The sequence below is a fragment of the Trichosurus vulpecula genome, chromosome 8 (genome assembly GCF_011100635.1).
Source record: "Trichosurus vulpecula isolate mTriVul1 chromosome 8, mTriVul1.pri, whole genome shotgun sequence".
Lineage (NCBI taxonomy): Eukaryota > Metazoa > Chordata > Mammalia > Diprotodontia > Phalangeridae > Trichosurus > Trichosurus vulpecula.
The window spans coordinates 177347337-177372643 of NC_050580.1; the positions used below are offsets into that span (position 1 = coordinate 177347337).

General features: G+C 43.3%; 1 protein-coding gene across 1 annotated transcript; it reads left to right on the top strand.

The window, feature by feature from the left end:
- Window positions 1-1097: 1097 nt before the first annotated feature.
- CEBPE (CCAAT enhancer binding protein epsilon) lies at window positions 1098-2918 on the top strand. Its single transcript, XM_036735040.1, has 2 exons — window positions 1098-1604; window positions 2583-2918. The coding sequence occupies exons 1-2, from the start codon at window positions 1098-1100 to the stop codon at window positions 2916-2918; spliced, it is 843 nt and encodes a 280-aa protein (XP_036590935.1).
- The last annotated feature ends 22389 nt before the right edge of the window (window positions 2919-25307 follow it).

The window sequence follows — 25307 nt, forward strand, 5'->3', positions numbered from 1 at the left end:
ACCATGTTTGTCTCAGTTTCCTCATCTGTAAAATGAGCTGGAGAAAGAATGACAAATTGCTCCAATATTTTGCCAAGAAAACCCCAAATGGGGTCATGAAGAGCAACAACCTCTGTCAACAAATTCAGGGCTCTTTTTCCTGTTCCAGCTTTCCCATTAAAGCAAGCAGTGGTTGCAAAGATTTTCCGTTAGTTTCATGAAAAAGGGTGTTCACTACTTCTGGGTTAGCAACCTCAGGCACTCTGTGAAACAAGTCAGTCACCTCTTTCCTAGTCCATCACTTCCCTTCCCTCCACTGCCCAGCCCTGTCCTACCCTATCTTGCCCTGCCTCCAGGAGGTTGTCTAGGGGGGTGGGATTTCTAAGGGAGGGGCAGGAGCTATCCCTGAGATAGGTGGAGCCCAGGCTGAAGGGGGCAGAGCTATGTCAAGGGTGGAGCTCAGACTAGTCTAGGGGTCTGCCAAGGAAGGGTTTTCAGTGCTCCCCTAGGAGTTGAAACCTTATTCTGCTCAAAACAATTTGGGAGCCAGAGGAAGAAACAAGGTAACCTGCAAGTGGGACTCAGGATCTCATGGGATGAGAGTAAGGGGTCTACTTAGAGAAGCACCAACACTCATCAACGCCAGGACCCTGATGCCCCCCTTACTCACGCAGTGGAGAAGAAAAGAGAGCACCAGCAAAAAAAGTGACAACTTTAGCTGCTGAACAGGCCAATGACCTAATTTGGTGGAGACCAGCTACCTACCGTCAAATTTCTCCTTCCAGGACTCACCTTGTCCCCCTCTGCTAGCCTTCCCTTCTCTGCCCTCCCTCCAACATTGCACCAGGGAGAGAAGGGGGGAAAAAGGGAAGAGGAGAGCCACTGACCGCAGCAGAAAGGAAAAGGAAGCAGCACAAAGGAGGGAGGAGAGAGGCCACAAAGGAGTAGGGGAGAAGAGGAGAGAAAGCAGGAGCCAGGAGAGCGGAAGATCCTGAGGGAGAGGAGGTGATAGAGTTGAGAAGGGGCAAAAAGGGAGAGGGAAGCCAGACACCCAGAGGGGGAGTCCCCGGACAGGGTGTGTGGCCAGAGGGCGGGGAGTAGAGGGGGCGGTCTAGGTCATGTCCCACGGGATCTACTACGACTGTGAGCAACGAGGAGGCCAACCACTAGAGTTCCCAGGCAGCCGAACTGGGCCAGGAGAGCTGGGGGACATGTGTGACCACGAGGCCTCCATCGATCTGTCAGCCTACATTGAATCCGGGGAGGAACAGCTCCTCTCTGATCTCTTTGCTGTCAAACCACAACCTGAGCCTCGTGGGCTCAAGGGTCCTGGAACTCCTGCCTTCCCCCACTACCTCCCACCAGACCCCAGGACCTTTGTCTATCCGGCCCATGCCTTTGGCCCTGACCGGAAGGGCTTAGGGCCCAATTCCTATGGCCCAGCAGAGGGCTATGATCCACGGGCAGTGTCCGTGAAAGAAGAGCCTCGGGGGCCAGAGTGTGGGAGAAGCTCTAGCCGAGGTAGCTACAACCCACTGCAGTACCAGGTGGCACACTGTGGACAGACTGCCATGCATTTGCCCCCAGCTCTGGGCACACCCAACCAGCCCCTTCGAGTCCTCAAGGTAAGAGGTTGATATACTTATTCTTGGCTCCTTGGGACCCCTATATTCAAGAGATCAGAGTTTGAGAGGGGACCAGAACAGGGTATCTCTAAGATCAGACTGGGCTGTTCTGTCTCAGATGACATCTCTCTTTAAAGTGCTACAGATTATGATCCATGCCCTACTCTCTACACTTTTGAGGATTCTGATGTACAACAATCCCTCTCCACAGTTCTTCAGGTTCTGACCCACTCCCCTGATTCTCTTTCTCTGGCTCGGCAGATCCTAAATTACCACCCCAAGACCCTGAGAATTCTGAATCTTTCCACACCCCTGAGGACAGCTCTAGGATTCCCATATACCAAGTCTTCTCCATAGAGCTCTGCATATTTTGAGGCACCTCAAATGCTTTTGTGGAGTTCTTTGAATTCTGACCATTTCCACTGCCCATCCCACCAAACATTGCTTTAAAGGGCTCTGTGGATTCCAATCTGTCCTGCTACCCCCCTCCAGCCTTGGCTGCCTGCCTTTGCCTCCTGTCTGGCTGGCTGGAGAAGAGGAAATGCTCATAAATTTCAAAGCGGGAGATTCAGGATAGCTATTGAGGGAAATGTCCTGAGTCGTGTGAGAAAGTGGAATGGGAGGCTGAGGAAAGCTGCCAGGGGTTCCTTCCTCTGAAATCTTTAGGACAGAGTATCCTTGGTTTGGGCTGCAGTCTTGTTTGGAGGCAAGGGAATGGATGATTTGATTTGTACAAAAGGGGTCTCCTAGACCAAGATGTATACTGAAGGAGGCAGGGGGAGGAGTCCACTGGATAAACTTCTTCCCCTTCAATCCACTGTCCATCTTGCCCCACTACCCTACATCTGTCATTCCCTGTATCGGTTGGTCCTTTTCTTTCTCCCTCTTTCTCCTACTCTCTCCCAGTCCCCAGTTCTGTATCTGAACATCTGCGCCCTGTACCTGATCTCTGCGTACCTCTCACCCCTCCCACCACAGGGACCCCTGGCTGCCGCTGCTGCCCCTCCCTGCAGTCCTCTCCTCAAGGCTCCCTCTCCAGCCGGGCCCCCCCATAAGGGCAAGAAAGCAGTGAACAAAGACAGCCTGGAGTACCGGCTGCGGCGTGAGCGCAACAACATTGCAGTCCGCAAAAGCCGGGACAAAGCCAAACGGCGCATCCAGGAGACGCAGCAAAAGGTGCTGGAGTACATGGCCGAGAACGAGCGGCTCCGCAACCGCGTGGACCAGCTCACGCAGGAGCTCGACACTCTGAGAAACCTCTTCCGCCAGATCCCCGAAGCTGCCAGCCTCATCAAGGGAGTAGGATGTGGCTGAGCCCCAGGGCTAATGGGCAGAGGGGCGATCGTCTCCTCCTCTGGCTCTGAGGGACTTCTGGACCCCCTGTATCCCTAGGGGGAGGCCCTCAACTCAGTCTGGGCTTTCTTCCTACATACAGGGTACATCGATGCCCTCAGACAGACAGACAAGACAGACTAGCTGCTGAGCCAGCTCCAGGGCATTTGGGCAGCACCCTGGGCAGGGTTTGGAGATAGCACTTCCCCTAATACAGTGAAATACTGCATCCCTGGTCCGTGGAGGTTTTTAGCCTTCCTTGTAAAACAAATGACAACTTACTGCGTAATAAATACTTTATGTGCCATGGACCTAAGTATTTCCTGTCATTAAACAAGGGCATTTATTAAAAGTGATATTTAAAAGTGTCTTTCCCTGAATCTTCTTCCATCTGTATTACACCCTAGGTGGCTGCCTCCCTTGCTGTGACACTTTGGGAGGAGGATAACAGTGATAAGAATAGCTGACATTTATATATCAAGGTAACGTTTATAAAGTGCTTTCCAACCAAAAACTTTATGACTTAGGTAGTGTAGATATACCCCCCGCTTTACAGATGAGGAAACAGACTGAGAGAATTTAGGTGGCTTGCTCCCAATTACCGGGCTAATCTGTTGGGAGACTTGCCTGGCGGGGGTGGCAGGGAAGGAAAGTGTTGTGGATCTGTGAAAAGTGTTTCTATGACTAAACAAAATTCATACTGTGATTCATGTGCTGGTATCATATACCAGGATACCGTACCATACCAGATATGGCACCATACCTCTGGAAGAGAGGGCAAGAGACATGGGGACTACCTTTGTGTAAGTATTATATGCTAGGTGAGTGTAAGTTAGAATCAGAGGTCATAATAATAATGACTTACATTAAACAGCACTTTAAGATTTACAAAGTTTAAAATGTTTTGGGTGGACCAAATAATTAGCACAGGGTTGAGAACATGCTTACTAAACACCTGTTGAACCCAACTGAATTAAAATCATAGGACATTAGGACTAGAAGAGACTTTAGAGACCATCTAGTACAATTCCTTAATTTTGGAGAAGAAACTGCAGCCCAAAGAAATTAAGTGAATTGTCCAAAGTCTCACATCTAGTTAGTGGTAAGACCAGTATTAGAATCAAATAATCACAAATCTTACAGATGGATGGGGCCCCCAGGTGATCCCACAATCTAGCCCCCTGCTATCAGGGTGGCAAGGTATTACTATACCCATTGTACAGATGAGAAAATTCATATTCAAAGAAATGAGGCAACTGGTTACCCAGCTTGTTAGTGGCAAAGCCCAAACTAAAACATAGATCTTTATCCTGCTTATCAGGTGTATATGGAGTAGCATCTAGCCTAAGGGTAGGCACATACTGGATATTTAATAGGTATTTGGTGAATGACCATGCCAACAGCACAGAGATAGGATGAAAAGAAGCAAACGAAGTGAGGAACAGCAGAGCAGCAGAGCTCTCTGCTCTGTCCCCAGCTCCTAGAACACAGCTTGGAAAACTGACATCAGACATCGGAAAGAATTCGTGGACAGGGAAATGTGTGTGCCAGTTTTCCCATATAAACTTGTCCCAGAGAAGATGCTGCGGTGGGGGGGGGGGGGTGTCCCCTGTCTCTCCCATGTATCTAAGTCTCTCCAGACCTGCTTCTTTCATGTCTCTGGGTTTCCTTGGGTCTCACCTTTCCCTCAGTCTGGTTAGTGTTGGTAGGTTTCCAGCGCAGCTGGACAGGATTTACTTGGCGTGTTAAAGGCTTGGTTTTGGAGTTGGTGGGAACCTTTTGGGTTTGGTACAGGGTCTCTGTGCCTGCCTGGGGGGAGCCCCATGGGACACTGGCGCCTTCTTTACAGCCCTAAGGGGCAGATTGCATAAGGGGGGTTGGTACAGAGCGTGGTGAGTGACTCAACCTCCGGAGCAAGTGCGGTTTGGGACGGGGAGCAACCAGTTCCCCTCTTTTCTCCTCAGCTCAATCCTACTGCCCCTCGCTTTATTGTCAAGGCTCTTGGTGAAGTGAGACCTGCATAGATTAGGAATAAACTCCCAGTCTTCCTCCCTATGACCTTGAACTGTGTTACCCCAAATCCCCTTAGAGTTTGGGTCTGCGCTGAGCAAAGTTTCCTAAAAGTGACGATGAGAGTCATCCTCAACATCACCACCATTGTGGTCATCACTGCAATCACCAGCATCAATATTAAACTCTTACTGTTTTACTGGACCTGATTTTTTTCCATTTATCAAGCATTTATATTTACTTGATCTGATTTTAACTAGGCAGATTAGCTAATTTCATTTCAACCATCTGTTGTTGAAATAGGCAAGGTGGCTTGGCAGGTAGAGGGCTGGTCTGGGGAGTCAGGAAGAGCTGGGTTCAAGTCTTACCTCTGACACATACTGGTTTATGACTTGGGGTAAATCATTTAATACCTAAGTGGTCCAGGCAATTCTTTAAGATAATAAATTTCAGAGCAGGTGCTGATCTACATTAGCAGGAAGAGTTTCCTTCTTGAGAATTTCCTACACCAGTGAAGTCACGGGTCCAATTCAAAATAAAATCCTTGGCATAGTAATATCTTAGTGACAGGAGTTCCACTCTTTCCTTGGACCGTGCATGGGCAGCCTCCAGCCCTCATTTATTTGTGTGTATGGGGAGATGAGGGTAGGGACAGTGAGGGGGAGATAGGGTATGACCACCGTCCTAGTCATGCAGGTTGATAACCTGAGAATCACCCTTGACTCTTCTTCTCTCTCACCAGAACCTTCCTCATATCCAAACAATCACCATGTCTTCTCCATTCTTTCTCTACATCTCGAATCCCTTTTTCCCTCCAATTACATAGCCACTACCTTACTTCTGAGGCCCTCATCACCTCTCACCTAGACTACTATTAAGATTCCCCTCATTGGTTTCCCTGCTTCCAGTCTCTCCTCTCTCCAATTTATTCTATCTCCAATTTATTAAATAAGATAATATTTGTAAAGTGCCTAATACAGTGCCTAGTCCATAATGGGCACTTAATAAATACTTATTTCTTTTTCTTCCTTCCACACAGTTGCCATCACCTTCCTAAGCCTTACAATTCTGATCACTGTAGTCTCCTGTTCCTTATTCCCCATAATCTAAAATATGAACTCATTAGTTTTGTATTCAAGGCCCCATGATCTGTCTCCCATGTACCTTTCCAACTTGATTTCATACTCTGCTTTCCAGCCAAACTGGACCACGAGCCAGTCTCCATGCTCGATATGCACCTCCTCTTCACCTGTGTGAATCTCTGTCTTCCTTCAAGCCTCAAGTGTCACCTTCTCTGATCTATCCTGACAGCTCCATCCTACCCCAAATTATCAGTGCTCTCCTTCCCTGCTGCATTTACTTAGTACTATAATTGTGTACATGTTGTATCCCTTCTCCTTCCCCCCCTCCCCAGTAGAATATAAGCTCTTGGAAAGCAGAGATTGCTTTGTTCTTGTCTTTGTATTCCCTTGCCTAGCACAGTGACTTGCATGTAGTAGATGCTTTCTAAATCTTTTTTTTTTAATTAAACAAGAAAATCCCTGGGTTCTTTTTTCCTCCTTTCATAGCCTTACCTGGTAGGACCTCTTCCCAAACTTGGGCTTTCCTCAGCCTTGAGAGAGAGAGAAGTCCTTCTCTGATTTGGCTTCCATTCCTATGTCTCCAACTTACTCTTTTCATATAGGGTGGTTCTTTTCAGGGCCCTGGATGACTTGAGATTGAACTTGTTGACCCAGAAGGAGGGAGAATTAGCTCTTCTGCCCTTTGAGTCTGTTCCTGACAACCAGCCTCCATTCTACTCTCCATCCTCACTTTCCCAAAATTCTCATCCTATCCCACCTCCATATGAACTGCTATAAGAGAGAGAGAAAGGAGGAGGAACCAAAAGGTAGAGCAGTCAGTGAAGACCGGAACACTGAGTGGAGCCAACCAGCATTTTTTTTTTCTGGGCTTTGCAACCCAATATGATATACCAGGGATTGGGAGACACTGGGAAGGAGGGGAAAAAAATTATCATATTGAATGAATGAATGAATGAATGAATGAAGCATTTATTAAGCATTATGTGCATAGCACTCTGCCAACAACTGGGAATACAAATAGAAAAGATAGTTCCTGCTCTCAAGGAGCTCACATTCTAATGGGAGAGACAACCCATTTTAAATGAATGCCTTCAAAACCAAAGATCAAAACAACATGCAAATGACCACCCATGGCTCTGAAGCAAAACAAAGGTATATTTCCCATAGGAGTTGGAGACCTGAGCACACAAGAAGTGAAAAAAGGTCAACTGGAGGAAGGGGAAGACTATGGGGAAGAGGGGGCAACAAAGGGAGGAAGCTGCCCCAAGGTGAGCTTGCCAAGGTCAATATCTTGTGAAAGTTACTCCCCCTTCTCACTTGCTGGTCCCCCTCAAGATTGCCACATCCTGGGGCCCAATCCCAATGTCGCAAGATCCCGGCTGGGGTTGTGGGGGCTGGGAGGGGGTGAAGGCAGAGGGGCCCCCTCACACCTCTTAGTCCCATCCCCCACCAGCAAGGAACTGGATGGAGGGGACAGCCCATTGGGAAAAAATAGGTGTGAATTTGCATATAGTTGCCCTCTTGCCTACCTCATATTATCTATTTCATGTCCCCTTTCATAGACATTCTGTCCCTGACATTGCTTCTCACCGCTCAAGGTCCCATAGCCCTTAATAACATTAATCTTAACGAGCCAACTAGCATAACACTACTGCACATATCTATGCCTATGTCTATGTCTAGTCTCATGGTTACTAGTTGTGTGACCCTGAGCAAGTCACTTAACCTCCGTTTGTTTCAGTTTCCTCATCTGTTGGACTTGGTGGCCTTTAACATCCTTTCTAGTTCTAGATATGTTATCCTATGACCCTTTGATTGGGTTCTGCTAGCATCGGGAGTTCTGAGAGGAGCACTGGGGAAGGGGAGAGAAGGCTCAATCTTGTTGGAAGGCAGTCAAAGAGAGACTTTATAGTGTAGTGGAAAGAATGCTTAATTGAATGTCAGTAGACTTCAGTTAGGAGGCAGTTAGATGGCTCAGTGGATAGAGTGCTGGGCCTAGAGTCAGAAAGACCTGAGTTCAAATCCATCCTCAGACACTTACTAGGTGTATGACCCTGGGCAAGTCACTTATCCTTGTTTGCATTAATCCACTAGAGAAAGAAATGGCAAATCACTCCAGTATCTTTGCCAAGAAAATCCCAAAAGGAGTCACAAAGAGTTGGATATAACTAAATGATTGAACAACAATAAGCCTTTGATTCTATTAACAGTTCAGCCACTTAACTGTGACCCCCCTCAGTAAACTACTTCACCTTTCTAGGACTCATTATCCTCATCTATAAAATCAGTGGGGGCAGGAATTGGATTAAATCATCTTCCAGAGCTGACATTCTATGATCATATAATTGACCTTCCTCAAGGGAAGCTGCACTGATCTTGGGCATGAAAGGGACTACATCACTTGGGAATACTAAAGGATAAGAAAACCAGATGGGGCTCTCAGTTCTGGCTCCAGGGGCCAATGTCAAGGTCCTAGAATGCTGATCCATGGACCTGTATCTAGAACAAAGACAGTTTTGAAGAGATGAAAACTCTTGAGATGCATAGCACCAAAGACCCACTCCAGATCTCTTTCCACCACTTTTAAGCAGAAATGGGGCTGAAACTGACCCATAGAACAATGTCATACAATACTAGACCTTGGATATTGAATAGGAACCCCTTTACTTTCCAATAAGGTGTTGGCTCTCTCCCCTCCTCTCTCCCACAAATGAGGTCCCTCTTCTGAAGGCTTTGCATTCCACAGGCCCCTATTATCTATAGAGTCATTGCTCCACCCTTACACTGGTCCCCTAGTCCTGTCACTCCTGGCCAGGCCACCCGACCCTGCTGCAATCGGGACGGTTTGCAAAACCCCCGGTTGGCTCCTGCTCTGTCACCATCTGAGGTTAGGACTGTCCCAGAGAGATAAGCTATGGCTCCACCCACCTGTCCAGCCCACAAACCTCACAAACAGCCATGACCACAAGAAGCATAGGTCTCCGAAAAGTTGACTCAAGCTTCAGAAGGCCCTTACCCGGTCTGAGTCCAAAGACCCCTTCCCAACTACAACCCTGAGGCACTCACTCCTCACTGGATCCTCTCTGTTCATACCCCATTTATCCTTACCCCACTCTCTCTGCTTCGAACCTTCTCCTCACGGTCACTCCTACCCTTTCTCCTAACACTCCCATCCTCTGTCACCCTCATCTTCTCTCCTAATCCCTGTCTTCTTGTCTTACCTCTGGTCTCTCCATCACATCCATTCCTTTTCCTTAACCTTCCCCTTTTCTCTCATCCATCCTGCCTTCATAGTTCCTTGAACTTCATATTCCTCAATTCCTTTGGCTCCATCTTCCCTCCTCACATCTCATGATTTTACTTTACACATCCATCTCCAATCCTTGCTCCCCCACCTTCTCTGCATTCACCATTCTTTTCCTCATCCCCACCTTCTTTTCCCACCATTTGTGCTTTCTCCACTCCCTGCCAACCCCTCCTAATTCCTTTTCTCCTCAAGTTAATACATACTTGTAAATAACCACCTACTGTGTATATGGCACTCTGCTGGGCTCTGGGGATGTGACCAGAATGATGCCTGCCTTCGAGGAGCTTACATCCCAATAGGTAGGCATGACATGTGCACAGACAAGGAGATATAAAGTACATAAAAAGTGTCAAGAAAAGAAGGGCACTAGCAACTGGGGTGACCAGGAGAAGCCCTATGTAGGGAATAGCAATGGAGATGCGCTATGAAGGAGGTTGGGGATTTTATGAAGGAGAGATTAGGAGGAGATGGCATGTCAGACACGGGGGACTTACCGTGGAAAGACAAAGAGGTGGGGAAAAGAAGGTCTTCAGTGAATAAAGAGCAGTCATTTTGCACCAGAATAGAGAATGTGTGAATAGGAGTAACATGAAATAAGGCTGGAAAGGTAGGTAGGTGCTAGATTATGGAAGATTTTATATTCTGTTACAGGCGATTTTTGAGTAGGGTAGCGATGTGGACAGATTTGTATTTTAAGCATGGCAACTACAGAAAGGGGAAAGAGGAGAGACTGGAATTAGGGAGACCAGTGTAGAGGTTATTGCAGTAGTCCAAGCAAGAAGTGATGAGGGTGTTCTCTTCTCACCTCCATTCCTTCTCTCTTCAGCCTCCCTGCTCACCTCCACCCTCTCTCCTCATCCCATTTCTTTCCTCACTTCCATTGTCTCATCTCATTGTACCTGGTCTCCTCACCTTCATTTTCCCTCCTCACCTCCATCTTCTCTTCTCATACCCTACCTCTTCTTTTCTCATCCGCTTTTGTTTTCTTCACCATCGCCATCTGGATCTATTGTCATTCTTTCTTCTTACCCCTCATATTCTCTCCTATCCCTTATCTTCTCTTTTCAGCCAATCTTCTGACTTCATCATATCCCTTCACTCACTCTTTGTCTCAGCCCACTCCCTTTCTCCCATCTTTGTCTTGTTACTCCAGGTTCCTCCTCCTCTCACCATCCTGCCCCCTCTCTATTCTATCTACTCTTTTCTCTTTTTAAGTCCATTTTTTATTCATAGAGTAAGCTCAAAGGCAGGAAGACTTGGGTTAGAGTTCTGCCTCTGACACATTGGCTACGTGACCCTGGGCAAATCACTTAACTTCTCTGGTAACTATACACGAAAAAAAGTTGCAATGCTAACGTGCATTGGTGGAGGGATTTTCCTTACCCGAAGTTCCCTACACCAATAACAAGTCTAGCTCCTACCCTTGGGATATATCCCTCCTCCCGGTCCTACGCTAGAGAACCATTCTTTCTAACAAAAATTTAAAAAGAGGGAGACAGAAAGCAATTCAGCAAAACTAAGGGGCATACCCACCAAACCTAACAAGATGCAGTATTCCCCCAGCTATGCAAACAAGGGAGAACCATGCGTTTTTTCAGCTCTTTTCCAGGGCTAAGCTTGATCCTCATATTTTTAAAATTTTAATGTTTATTGATCTTTTTGTTTTTATAGCCTCTTTATTTCCCATTATATCCCTTTCCCCTCCCCCACTAGGGACCTATCTCTGAGTTGTTTTTGATATTTTTGAAAATTATTTTATTATAAAATTCTTTTTTTCTTTTGAATTCCAAATTCTCTCCCTTCCTCCACTCCTCCCCCACCCACAGAGAAGGCAAACAAATATGATACACATTATACATGTGGTGCAAGCCATGCAAAATATATTCTACATTAGCCATATCATAAAGAAAAAAAGGGCAAGAAAAATAAAGAAAGTGAAAACAATCTGCTTCAATTTGCTCTCAGTCTATTCATTCTCTCTCTGGAGGTGATGGTATTTTTCATTACAAGTCCTTTGGAACTATATTGATCAGAATAGCTTTCACAACTGATTATCCTCATATCATTATCACTATGTACAATGTTCTCCTGGTTCTGCTCACTTCACTTTACATCACCTCATACACCCAGGTCTTCCTGAAACCATCCCCTTCATCATTTCTTGCAGCACAATAATATCCCAACACATTCATACATCACAATTTATTCAGCCAATCTTCAGTTGATGGGCCTCCCCTTAGTGTCCAATTCTTGGCCACCACAAAAAGAGCTGCTATAAATATTTTTGTACCTAAAGGTCCTTTTCCTTTTTCTTTGATCTCTTTGGTATACAGACCCCCTAGTGGTATTGCTGGTGACCCATCTCTAGTAATAAAGAATAAGAAAAGAAAGAAAAGTAGCACAGCAAAACCAACCAACATATTAGCCAAGACCTACAGTAGAAGCATTGTTCCACGCCTATAGTTCCTTGCCTTGGAAAAAAAAAAGGAGGGAGATGCATTCTCAGAGCTCTGTCATTATGATTAGGGCTTGGTTCAATTTCTGCTACTCTTTCCATTTACCTGTTGTAGTTGTTGCCTAATATTTTCTTGACATTGCTTACTTTGTTCTGATTTAGTTCATATCAGTTTTCTCATGCTTCTACGAATTCTTCGTATTCATTGTTTCTCACAGTACAATAACATTCCATTCCATTCCTGTACCACAATTTGATTAGCCATTTCTAAATTGACAGGTGTCTACTTTGGCTTTACTTACCCCTCCCCCAACAAAAGGCTATCTGCAGTTGTGTCAGAGAAAAAAATGCAGGAAATATACAATATCCTGCACAGTCTTTCTCTCTCCTCTTCTCCCCCAAACTGCAAAAATGCAGAGACAGGTAAGAGGAAGAATCTAGCAGCTGGTATGGGTCTGTTCCCGAGCTTTCTGCTACCAAAGTACAATTTCATGCTTCAACTGTGCTCCACCTCTTACTCTTTTAAAATAGAAACATGTGATGGTCAGTGAGTGAGCTATATCTCCCCCACTATATAATGAGAAGATTGGTAAGTGGGTATGTATGGGCTGGATCTTTTTCTCAAAGTACTCTCGATGTATGTAAGAAGAGACGTTAAGTCATCAGATTTCAGAGCTGGGAGGGGTCTTAGAGATCACTTAGCCCAATTCCCCGATTTTATGGAGGTCAAGAAATGGAAGCTCAAGAGGAACTTTAGGGGATACAGCTTTCTTCAGAGATCTCAAAGCACAACTGACATCTACAAGCCAACTGCAGTTACAGGAACAGCAGCTTCCCCTAGTGTAGAACATAGGCATATAATCATAGAAGAAAGCAGTGCCAATGAGGAGGAGACAGTAGTATCCAGCTGAAAGTATAAGGGAATTTCATATGGCTGAGAATATTTGACTATTGAGAATAACCATAGCAGACATAATAGCATTGAAAGTTTTGCAAACAATTTTACTTGTATTATGTCCCTTTTTTCTCAAAATGCTGTGAGATAGGTAGTATTATCAACATTTTACAGATGAGGAAACTGAGGCAAATAGCAGTTATGTGGCTTGCCCAGGGTCATATGGCTATTAAGTATCTGAGGCTAGATTTGATCTGAAGTCTTCCTGACTCCTAGGCTAGCACTAGGCTAGGTTATCCACAAAACCACTTAGCTGCCTCTATTAGGCAAATAATCATGACCACGAAAGCTGGGACAGGCAGAACCAGGAGCCAATGAACAGGAGCAAAGAGGCACATTTGTCTTCATATCAAGAAAAACTTCCTAACAATTAGAATTATCTGTAAATGGAATGGGCTGCCTCTGCCTCCCTATAATTGGAGATCTTCAGAAAGAGGCTGGAAGACCTATTTTTCTAGTATATTATGACAGGAGATTTTCCTTTCTGGTATCAGTTAGGCAATATGGTCCCTGTGGTCCCTTACATCGCTCAAATTCCATAACTCTTAGTCTGAATGCATAAGGAAATTTTCTTTGCCTTTAACCTTCTAGGGTTATATACCTAACAGGGATTTCTGGGTCAAAGGGTATAGATATCTGAGTAATGTGTTTAGCATAATTCCAAATTGCTTTCCAGAATGTGGGCCAATCCACAGCCCCACCAACAATATATTATTTTTGTCTATCTCTCTTCAGCCCTTCCAACGTTAACTAACCCCAATTTCTGTGGTCTTTACCAATTTGCAGGGTGTGAGGTCAAACCTCAGAGTTGTTTTGATTTTGCATCTCTCTTCTTGTTAGTGATTTGTTGCAATCTTCCATATGGTTTCTAAAAGTTTATAATTCTTCTTTCCAAAACTGTTCCAATCTTTCTCTTTCTTTCCCTAATTCTCCTTACCTTATTTTTTTCTTCCTCATACAACCCTGTAATTTGTTATCTCCTTCCTCCTTTCTTCACCTTGCCCCTTTCTGCTCACTTCACTTTTCCATTCAATCTACCTCACTTCAACCACCTCAACCAACGGTATCCTTTTCAACTACTTCCTTCCCTCACCGCATCTCATTCCTCTAGTGCCAGTTTCCGGTTGCCCTTCCAGCTCCTCCCCCACTGACATCAAGACCCTTAGCTCCTCTGGCCATTCCTCTAGAAGGACTTAAGAGGGCAGCAGAGCCTCACAAAGCTACAATGAAAGGCAACCACCAGGGCTGAGAATCTGAAGGAAGGAAGCCAGATATAGGCTTCATTAAGGCAGAAATCAGTCCATCTTTCCAAGCTAGGCCAAACCAACCTGATTCCACAGGGGCACGCTTGGGAAATAAGAATAGGGTAAAATGCCACTCAACTACTTCTCTGTTGAATTTTATATGCTATCCAACCTCATGTTACCCTCTCCAGATCTTTGTCTCTGTTATCTACTGACATCCTGGACACTGACACCATGACTCTAGCACATAGTTCAGAATCTTCCTCTCCATCCTTTCAATATTCACATTGATGACCCTTCTTCATAGATGACTCCATCCTCAGAATTCCTTGAACTTCTCAACTCCTAAGACTCCCCCCTCCCATCTACTTCAGTTACTCCCCAAGGTGGTCACATCGTAGACCTCACCATCCCCTCTCCACCAATTGCTCTGAAATTCCCTTTTCTGACCATAATCTCCTATCTTTCCCACCTCTCCCAATCAATCAATAATCAAGCATTATTAAGTGTCTATGTCCCAGGCACCATGCAGAGACAAAAATTAAATAGTCCCTGGCCTGCTATATACTATTATTATAAAGGTATAATCAAAATAGTTAGCATTACATAGTGCTTTAAAGTTTGCAAAGCAAACTTTACAAATATTATCTTATTTTATCCTCACAACAACCCTGGGAAGCGGGTACTATTATGATCTCCATTTTTACAGATGAGGAAACTGAGGCAGAAGTTGGAAAGGAACCTGTATGTACAACCTTCTAATTTGTCTTCAATCTCTCCCTAAGTCTTTAACCCATCCTTCACTCTGCTCCTAGAGTACTCTGTATGATACAAATCTGAGCACATCACTCCTATACTCAAACATTTAATCCAAATGACTAAATGAAATGACTATGACATTTAAGGCCCTCTCTAATCTGGATCAAACCTAAAGCTAAGGTGATCTTAAGGTATATTATTACAGGACATCAGGTCTAGAGCTGGAAGGGACGTCAGAAGCCATCAATTATAACCCCCTGGTTTTAGAGGAAGAAACTAAGGCCCAGACTGACAACAAGACTTGCCCCAGGTCACACAGATAGTAAGTGATGAAGCCAGGATCCGAAGCCTGGTTCTTTTTCAAACTTTAAAGCCCATGTGGTCTGTCCACAGCACCATTGCATTGAAGGGCAGAGGAGGTGATGATCCCTCTGGTCAGACACTGGGATATGCTGGGTAGTTCTTTTGCTCCCTGCCTCACAGGGTTATTGTAAGAAGAAACGTTTTATAAAATGAATACATTCTTAGTGACTGGTTATGCGACTTGTTGTTGAGGGTACCACCTTTAAGAAGGACCCAGAGGGAGGTACCAAGATGGTCTGATGATGGGAAGTGGGAATGTTTAGCTTAGAAAAGAAGAGATTTAGCAGGGCAGGTTGTAGCTTTCTTTAAGTATCTAAGAAGGGCTATGCTATGCTATGAACATCCTTCAAGGCCCCAGAGAGAAAAATTAGGAGCTATGGGTGAAAGGAGGCAGGTAGCTAAATGGCACAGTGGATAAAGTTCTGGACCTGAAGTCAGGAGTTCAAATCCAGCCTCAGACAACTCCTAGCTATATGACCCTGGGGAAGTCATTTAATCTCTTTTTTGCCTCTGTTTCACCTGCAAAATGAGGATAATAACAACAACACCTATAATAATTACACCTCTCTCCAAGAGTTGTGAGACACTATTTGTCAAGCACTGAGCACAGTGCCTGCCACATGGGAGGCGCTTAGTAAATGCTTATTTCCTTCTTCAAGGGTACACAGGGGCAGATTTACTTTTTTTAAAATTTTTTTTATTTAATATATTTAGTTTTCAGCATTGATTTTCACAAGAGTTTGAATTACAAATTTTCTCCCCATTTCTACCCTCCCCCACTCCAAGATGGCATATATTCTGGTTGCCCTGTTCCCCAGTCAGCCCTCCCTTCTGTCACCCCACTCCCCTCCCATCCCCTTTTCCCTTCCTTTCTTGTAGGGCAAGATAAATTTCTATGCCCCATTGCCTGGGTATCTTATTTTATAGTTGCATGCAAAAACTTTTTTTTTGTTGTTTTTGAACATCTGTTTTTAAAACTTTGAGTTCCAAATTCTCTCCCCTCTTCCCTTCCCATCCACCCTCACTAAGAAGTCAAGCAATTCAACATAGGCCACATGCGTATCATTACATATAACCCTTCCACAATACTCATGTTGTGAAAGACTAACTATATTTTGCTCCTTCCTAACCTATCCCCCTTTATTGAATTTTCTCCCTTGACCCTGTCCCTTTTCAAAAGTGTTTGTTTTTGATTACCTCCACCCTCATCTGCCCTCCCTTCTATCATCCCCCCTTTTTTAAATCTTCTTCCTCCTTCTTTCCTGTGGGGTAAGATATCCAATTGAGTATGTATGGTATTCCCTCCTCAGGTCAAATTCACTCATTCCCCCTCACCTGCCTTCTTTTCTCTTCCTACAGAACTGCTTTTTCTTGCCACTTTTATGTGAGATAATTTACCCCATTCTATCTCTCCCTATCTCCTTCTCTCAATATATTCCTCTCTCATCCCTTAATTTGGTTTTATTTCTTTTAGATATCTTCCCTTCATCTTCAACTCACCCTGTGCCCGCTCTCTCTCTCTCTCTCTATATATATATATACACATACGTATATACATACATACACACTTACATATACATATATATACATAAACACATATATATGTGTATATATATGCATATTCCCTTCAGCTACCTTAATACTGAGGTCTCACGAATCATACACATCATCTTTCCATGTAGGAATGTAAACAAAACGGTTCAACTTTAGTAAGTCCCTTGCAATTTCTTTTTCTTGTTCTTTTTCTTGATTACCTTTTCATGCTTCTCTTGATTTTTGTGTTTGAAAGTCAAATTTTCTATTCAGTTCTGGTCTTTTCACTGAGAAAGCTTGAAAGTTCTCTATTTTATTGAAAGTCCATATTTTGCCTTGGAGCATGATACTCAGTTTTGCTGGGCAGGTGATTCTTGGTTTTAATCCTAGCTCCATTGACCTCCGGAATATCGTATTCCAAGCCCTTCGATCTCTTAATGTAGAAGCTGCTAGATCTTGGGTTATTCTGATTGTGTTTCCACAATACTCAAAATTGTTTCTTTCTGGCTACTTGCAGTATTTTCTCCTTGATCTGGGAGCTCTGGAATTTGGCGACAATATTCCTAGGAGATTTCTTTTTGGGATCTATTTGAGGAGGTGATCGATGGATTCTTTCAATTTCTATTTTGCCCTGTGCCTCTAGAATATCAGGGCAGTTCTCCTTGATCATTTCTTGAAAGATGATATCTAGGCTCTTTTTTTCATCATGGCTTTCAGGTAGTCCAATAATTTTTAAATTATCTCTCCTGGATCTATTTTCCAGGTCAGTGGTTTTTCCAAGGAGATATTTCACATTGTCTTCCACTTTTTCATTCCTTTGGTTCTGTTTTATAATATCTTTATTTCTCAACAAGTCACTAGCTTCCACTTGCTCCAATCTCATTTTTAAGGTAGTATTTTCTTCAGTGGTCTTTTGGACCTCCTTTTCCATTTGGTTAATTCTGCCTTTCAAGGCATTCTCCTCATTGGCTTTTTGGAGCTCTTTTGCCATTTGAGTTAGTCTATTTTTTAAGGTGTTGTTTTCTTCAGTACATTTTTCAGTATTTTTTTGGGTCTCCTTTAGCAAGTCATTGACTTGTTTTTCATGGTTTTCTCGCATCCTTCTCATTTCTCTTCCTAATTTTTCCTCTACTTCTCTAACTTGCTTTACCAAATCCTTTTTGAGCTCTTCCATGGCCTGAGACCAGTTCATGTTTTTTCTTGGAGGCTTTTGTTGTAGGCTCTTTGACTTTGTTGACTTCTTCTGGCTGTATGTTTTGGTCTTCTTTGCCACCAAAGAAAGATTCCAAAGTCTGAGACTGAATCTGAGTGCGTTTTTGCTGCCTGGCCATGTTCCCAGCCAACTTACTTGACCCTTGAGTTTTTCAGTGGGGTATGACTGCTTGTAGAGTAAAGAGTACTATGCTCCAAGCTTGGGGGGATGCGCCAGCTCTGCCACACCAGCACTCCTCCTTCCCCAAGAACCCCCAACCCAGACTGGACTTAGATCTTCCGCAGGCTCTTCACTCCTGCTCTGATCTGCCACTTAATTCCTCCCACCAGGTGGGCCTGGGGCCAGAAGCAACTGCAGCTGTAGTTCTGTAGCTGCCCCACCTCTGCTGCCCTCGGGGCGGTGGCCTAACGGCAAACTCCTTCTTTCACTCTGATCCCAGCAGCTTTTCCCACTAACCTTCTCTGTTGTCTTTGGTGTTTGTGGGTTGAGAAGTCTGGTAACTGCCACAGCTCACTGATTCAGGGTGATAGGGCCTGTTCTGCCTAGCTCCTGGTCTGGCTGGTCCTGCTGCCTCCCACGCTGGGCTCTGCTCCACTCCCAGCTCCGTGCATGAAAGACCTCACCCAGCAACCATCCAGGCTGTCCTGGGCTGGAGCCCTGCTTCCCTCTGCTCTTTTGTGGGTTCTGCAGTTCTAGAATTGGTTCACAGCCATTTTTTGTAGGTTTTTGGAGGGACTTGGCAGGGAGCTCATGCTAGTCCCTGCTTTCCAGCCTCCATCTTGGCTCCGCCCCCCAAATTTACTTTTGACATTGTTATGGGAGAAGTATCTCCTCTCTGAGTTCATGTGGTAGGTAACTGGTACCAAGTATACATTTACCATAATGTAGGAATTACAGAGGTTAAAAATCTACATTCTATTATTAAGCTGAAGCTGAGAAAAAACTGAACCTTGATTAGGACACTAACAAGGTCATAGACAAAATTACAGCAGTGGCAAAGATACAATTCTTTTATATACTGAAATCTTGTACATTCCTCTCAGGCCATAAAAGTTAAAGAGAAGCTAGATCCATAATCCCATACTTCCTTTAATGTCATCAATGTTGAACAAACCTCATCAAACAAACTCTATAGGTAATCTAAGTCAGGTTACAGATTAAACTACATTTAGCGGGCTCACAAATAAGCTCATTCAGGAGGAAGATTTACGTGTTGCCAAGGCATCAGGGACAGTTGAGATTTTCCTCTGGCTACTTAGCTAAGGAATGTTTAAGGTTCTGAGTAAATTTTCACATTTCATGGGACAGGTTTTGGTCGGTGAAGTTAACAGACTTTTAGTTAACCAAAATTTGCAGAAGGAATGGCCCCAAGTCCTGAATAATAAGAGTAAATCAAAATTTCCCATAATAGTATAAAAGTATTGTTGTCAAATTCTCAGCTTTCTGGACACAAGGCCCCTGCAAAACTTCAGGGTGCGCTGCAACCAGGTTAAAATGTAACTGGGAAATGTTTAACAAAATAAATAAAAATACAATAGAACATGTTGTTGCTCAGTCACGTCCACCCCTTTTGGGGTTTTCTTGGCAAAGATATTGGAGTGGTTTACTATTTCCTTCTCCAGCTCATTTTATAGATGAGGAAACCGAGGCAAACATGGTTAAGTGACTTGCCCAGGGTCCTACAACTAGTAAGGATTTAAACTCAGGATTAAAATTGAGGATTTAAACTCAGGTCTTCCGGACTCCAGGCCCAGCTCTATCCACTACTCCATCTACCTGCCCACTTAATGAAACATATATAATGTTAATTTGTGGTTTCCTAAATCAATATACAATTCTGCAGGGATTGGTCTCTATTGGAGTTTGAAACAGTGTAAAACACAAAAACAATTCTCAATTATTAGAGCTACAAAAAAGAAAGAAAGCAGAATGATTTGCTTCAGTGGGTAGTGAGTTTCCCCTTATCAGAAGCCTTCAAAGGATAGACCACCCCTTGTTTGGGTAGTTTTAGAAAACAATCTGGGTCAGATTCTGATTGGCTAGATTAAATTATCGGTGAGGTTCCTCTGACTCTAAGATTTTGTAATTCCATCATTATCACATACTATTCCTTTTCACCCACTTAATGGTTCATCCAAGCTAACCCATTCTTGGTTTCTCTGGCTCTTCTTATCCTAACTTTCCCCAGAGCTCATTCCCTCCCTAAAGCCTGTAATCGATCAACTGACCACATTTATTATACATCTGCTAAGAGCCAGGCATGTTCTACCAGTTAGGGATGCAAAAAAACAAAACAAAAACAAAAAGAACGTCTCTGTCCTCTAGGCATTTATGGGCTACCTAGCGAGAGGGAGATGTTGTTTAGCTATTTCATTCCCATCATACTCTTCATGACCCCATTTGGGGTTTTGTTGGCAAAAATACTGAACTAGTTTGCCATTTTCTTCTCCAGCTCATTTTACAGATGAAGAAACTGGGGCAAACAGGGTTACATGACTTGTCTTGGGGTCACACAATGAGGCTGGTTTTGAAGTCCAGTCTTCCTGACTCTAGGCCCAATGCCCTACCCACTGCACCACCAGCTGCTCAGCAAGATAGGTGTACACAAATAAATACAGAATTCATGCAAAATAAATGGGGGAGAAGGGAAAGGTTCTAGCAAATGGGAAAATCTTGGAGATTGTGCAAAGTTTCAAAGGAAACAAGGAATTCTGAGAGATAGGAGGAGGAAATACATTCCAGACACAGAATATAATAGTCTCTGCCACATTTCCTCCTTAATGAAATCTTTCAAGGCACAGTTCAGGTACCACCTTCTCCATGAAGCTTCCTCAGACCCCCTCAGCCAAAAAGTTCCTCCTCAGATTCTTCATACTGTTATACTAGAATGTCTCTCTATACATGTAAGGGGAGGACTACTCAATGAGGGACCCGTCCTCTGAGCATGCTTTCACTCACCCTTCCTAGTGGGTTATATAGAGCATAAGTAATATTACCTGCATTGTTCCAACCCAACACATGGAGGCTTACTGAGTCTACTTCTGTCCATCAGGAAAAGCAGGGAGGAGGAGTTAGGGTCATGACTGCTGCTGGCTGGTGATGAGTTTTCTGATTGGCTGAGGAGCTGGAACTAAGTTCAAATACAAAAATAAATAAATAAAAATCTATCTGCCCCTCCTTTAGCTTTTTTTTTTTAACTTTTCCTCCCATAGTGCCTAGTGATCCAAAAATTGGTGTGAACCTCAGGGTAACTTGAAGAGAAGCTAGAAGCTTCCTCCCTACCTCCCCCCTCCACCCCCTTGCTATACATTCCTAAGTACATGGTCCTTGTTTCTTTTTGTGTTTATTCTTCTTTGGTCTTGGGCAAGGTATCTAGATAAAGAACTGAGCAGGTGACTACCTCCAAAGCTTTGAAAGGTCAGAGGAGCCACCAGAGGTATCCTTAGCAAACAGTCAGTAATAACAGAGACCACCAGAGCCAGTAGCAGAAATAGCTGAGTGCAGGGAGGAGCCAACAAAACAACTTGGGTGACCTGTTTGACCCATCCAAGCAATGGAATGACCTATCAGCTGAGACCTCAAGTCCTTCAAGGAAGTAGCCCAGCTAAGGAAGGGAAATAACTAGTCCCTCACTGGTGCTTTGCCCTGAAGTGAATATGGAGAATATTTTGCAAAGGGGAAAAAGGACTCCCAGGGTCAGGAGTCTCAAGGCATTCCCGAATCCCACATATTCTCTGTAGGTGTGCCTGACTATCCTTGTGCTTCAAGCTTGTGAGCCCACTCTTCCTAAAAACCTTGTCACATAAGCAAGGGGAGGGTGAGCCCCTGGCTAGAGAGGTGTTTTTGGTTAACTTCTTTCCTTGCTATAACTTCTTAGTAAAATATGCCTTTTTTTTTTTTTTGCTATATAAGCAACTTATTTATATTTTACTTTTTTCTTAATAGTATTTTTCTAATTACATGTAAAAATAGTTTTCAATATTCATTCTTGTAAGATTTTGAGTTCCAAATTTTTCTCCCTCCCTACCTTCCCTCCTCCTTCCTCAAGACAGCAAGCAATCTGTAAATATCCCTTCTGGAAAAGCTAATCATTATCGACTGATTGATTGATATGGAGGAAGCACCACAGGTGGGAGCTCATCATCAAGAGTATTAGAAGCCCTAATGCTCAGGATTACCTCAAAATCCTGAGGGGTGCAATAGTCATCGGCCTCTGGGGTGTCAAACTGCCATTATGAGTGAGCCCAGAAGGGGTGCCACACATACTCAGCACATTTTAACTTGTACTAAGTAATATATAACACATTTATGTACTCCCATTTTACCTCTGCCTCTGTATCTCTTCCTTTAAGATGTAGCATCAGGCACTATGAAGCTGTTCCTGATCCCCCCAACTTCTAACACCCTCCGTACCAAACTACATTGCATTTAATTACTCTGTATGCATTTATTAACTTTATACTTATTCTATATATGTTTTTATATGTACTTGTTGCTTCCCCCCAATAGAATGTAGGTCATCTCAAGTAGGGAAACCAAATATTTGTTAAACTGAACACCAGGGCATCTGAAACTAGTCTGTTTTTTCTCATACTAATACAAAGCTGTCTCCACAGGAGGTTAAAAAGCAGTACCAGACAGAATGCAACCAAATGCCCACTGGTGCAGTACATGCTAAAAAGGCAATAGATAGTTCAGAGAAGAAAGAGGTCCTTGCAGACTAGTCAGAAGGATTTCATGAAAGAGGTATGAAGAAAAAATGGAACACTTGACCAATTTATCTGTCCTAAGTTCCCACTGATTATATGAGATCTATCCTTGGGTCTTACTGAATCAGCCTCCATTATCTTCCTACCCCTGTCTCCTTACAACTCCTCCAGGAGTTTAAGAAAGACTGGAAGGTTTGGATATCAGATATTATTTTTGTATAAACTTTGCATGTACTTATATGATGCATCCCTGAGTAGAATATAAACAGTGCATGTGTGTGTGCATACACACGCATTTTTTGTTTGTTTGTACCTGTGATTTCATCTGTGTTGGGATCTCCAGGTGAGAAAACTCCCTTTACCAAGACAGGTCAGCAACTGGTCTGCAATGTGAGATCTTAGAGAGCTGGGGGAGGGGACAGAACTGAAGAGTTAAGTAACCTCCCCCCATATATACAACATGCATGTGTCAGAGGTGGGGCCAGAAGTCACAGACACAGCAGATGTTTATTGAATGAAATTGCTGACTATACAAACCATACAATTCAGCAATGTGATGTGGTGGCTAAGAAAGCGGTTCAAAGTTAGAGTGTGTTAAGAGAGGCAGAATGTATGGACATTCACTTCACTGGAGAGTTTGAAAGAACTAGGAATATTTTCCTATTAAAAACATTAGAAAGCATAGGAATAAATGGAGTCTTCCATAAAATTATGAGTAGCATCTACCTAAAACCATCAGCAAGCATTACATGTAATGCGGATAAGCTAGATGCAACAAGGATGTCCATTATCACCCCTATTATTCAATTTGGTACTAGAAATGTTAGCTTTAGCAATAAGAGAAGAAAAAGAAATTGAAGGAATTAGAATGGGCAAAGAAGAAACTAAGTTATCACTCTTTGCAGATGATGTGATTTACTTAGAGAATCCTAGAGAATCAAGTAAAAAACTACTTGAAACAATAAACAACTTTAGCAAAGTTGCAGGATATAAAATAAACCCACATAAATCCTCAGCATTCCTATATATTACTAACAAAGCCCAACAGCAAGAGATAGAAAGAGAAATTCCATTCAAAGTTACTGTAGACACTATAAAATATTTAGGAGTCTACCTGCCAAGACAAACCCAAGGCCTATATGAACACAATTATGAAACTGTTGCAACAATTCAGGTAGCAGCTGCTGTGGGGATGAAAAACCAACACGAGCCCAACAACAAGAATGCTGCAAGCCCGGGTTCTTTTGATCTGCTTTACTAAGGAAAGGAACATTAAGGGGTCCAGCATACGAATATCATTCACTTAGTTCAGGGAAAAAAGCCAGCACCCTGAACTTCAGAGCAAACACAAATTACAAACATCAACAGACAGATCTTGTCTGATTCAAATCTCATAGTTAACAGAGTTTAACAAAGTCCCAACATCCAGATTTACAAGCTGGAGGGCTCTTAACTACAGGTGCCCAGAGTCTCCACATCAGCACTCTTCCAAGAGTGATGACCCTAAGCAAATAACTCTGTCTTCCCTTTTTATGCACTCTTTAGCCTCCAACAACCGTCATCTGAGCTACCAGAACTTAAGCTCTTACTACTGGCTCTGGTCTAAGCAACTCCCCTTAGGACCCTGGGTGCTTCACACCCACACTGACTTAGCACCTAGTAGCACCTACTTGGGAGCGAAGATATAATCAGACCTCCCTTCACTGGCCCCACCTGAGTTACCAATGCAGAAACACTTTTCACACAAATAAAGTCAGATCTAAATAAACAGAAAAACATCAGTTACTCATGGTTAGGCCGAGCCTAATATAATAAAAATGACAATTTTACCTAAATTAATTTATTTATTCAGTGCCATACCAATCAAACTACCAAAAAATTATTTTACAGAGCCAGATAAAATAATAACAAAATTCATCTGGAAGAACAAAAGGTCCAGAATATCAAGGGAATTAATGAAAAGAAATGCTAGGGAAGGTGGCCTAGCCATACCAGATATTAAACTGTAATATAAAGCAGCAGTCATCAAAATTACTTGGTACGGGCTAACAAACAGAGTGGTGGATCAGTGGAATAGGTCAGGTACACAAGACGCAGTAGTCAATGACTATAGCAATCTACTCTTTGATAAATGCAAAGAATCCAGCTTCTGGGCTAAGAATTCACTATTTCACAAAAACTGCTGGGAAAACTGGGAAATGGTAAGGCAGAAACTGGGCATAGACCAATATCTTACACCATATACCAAAATAAAGTCAAAATGGATTCATGATTTAGGAATAAAGGCTAATACTATAAGCAATTTGGGAGAGCAAGGAATAGGTTACCTGTCAGATTTATGGAAAAGGGAAGAATTCATGACACAACAAGAGATAGAGAGCATAAATTGAAAAGTTTTTGTATAAACAAAGCCAATGCAACCAAGATAAGGAGGGAAGCAGAAAACTGGGAGGAAATCTTTACAACCAGTGTCTCTGATAAAGGCCTCATATCTAAAATATACAGGGAACTGAGCCAAATGTATAGGAATACAAGTCATTCCTAGATTGAGAAATGGTCAAAGGATATGAACAGGCAGTTTTCAAAGGAAGAAATTAAATACATCTATAGGCATATGAAAAAATGCCCTAAATCACTATTGATTAGAGAAATACAAATCAAAACAATCTTTAGGTACCACATCTCTCCTGTCAGATTGGCTAACATGACAAAACAGGAAAATGATAAATGCTGGAGAGGAT

Excerpts from the sequence above, each read along its gene's own strand:
- CEBPE (XM_036735040.1), top strand. The coding sequence starts at position 1,098 with ATGTCCCACGGGATCTACTACGACTGTGAGCAACGAGGAGGCCAACCA. Across the intron at positions 1,605-2,582 it reads AGCCCCTTCGAGTCCTCAAG|GGACCCCTGGCTGCCGCTGC; the intron begins GTAAGAGGTTGA and ends CTCCCACCACAG.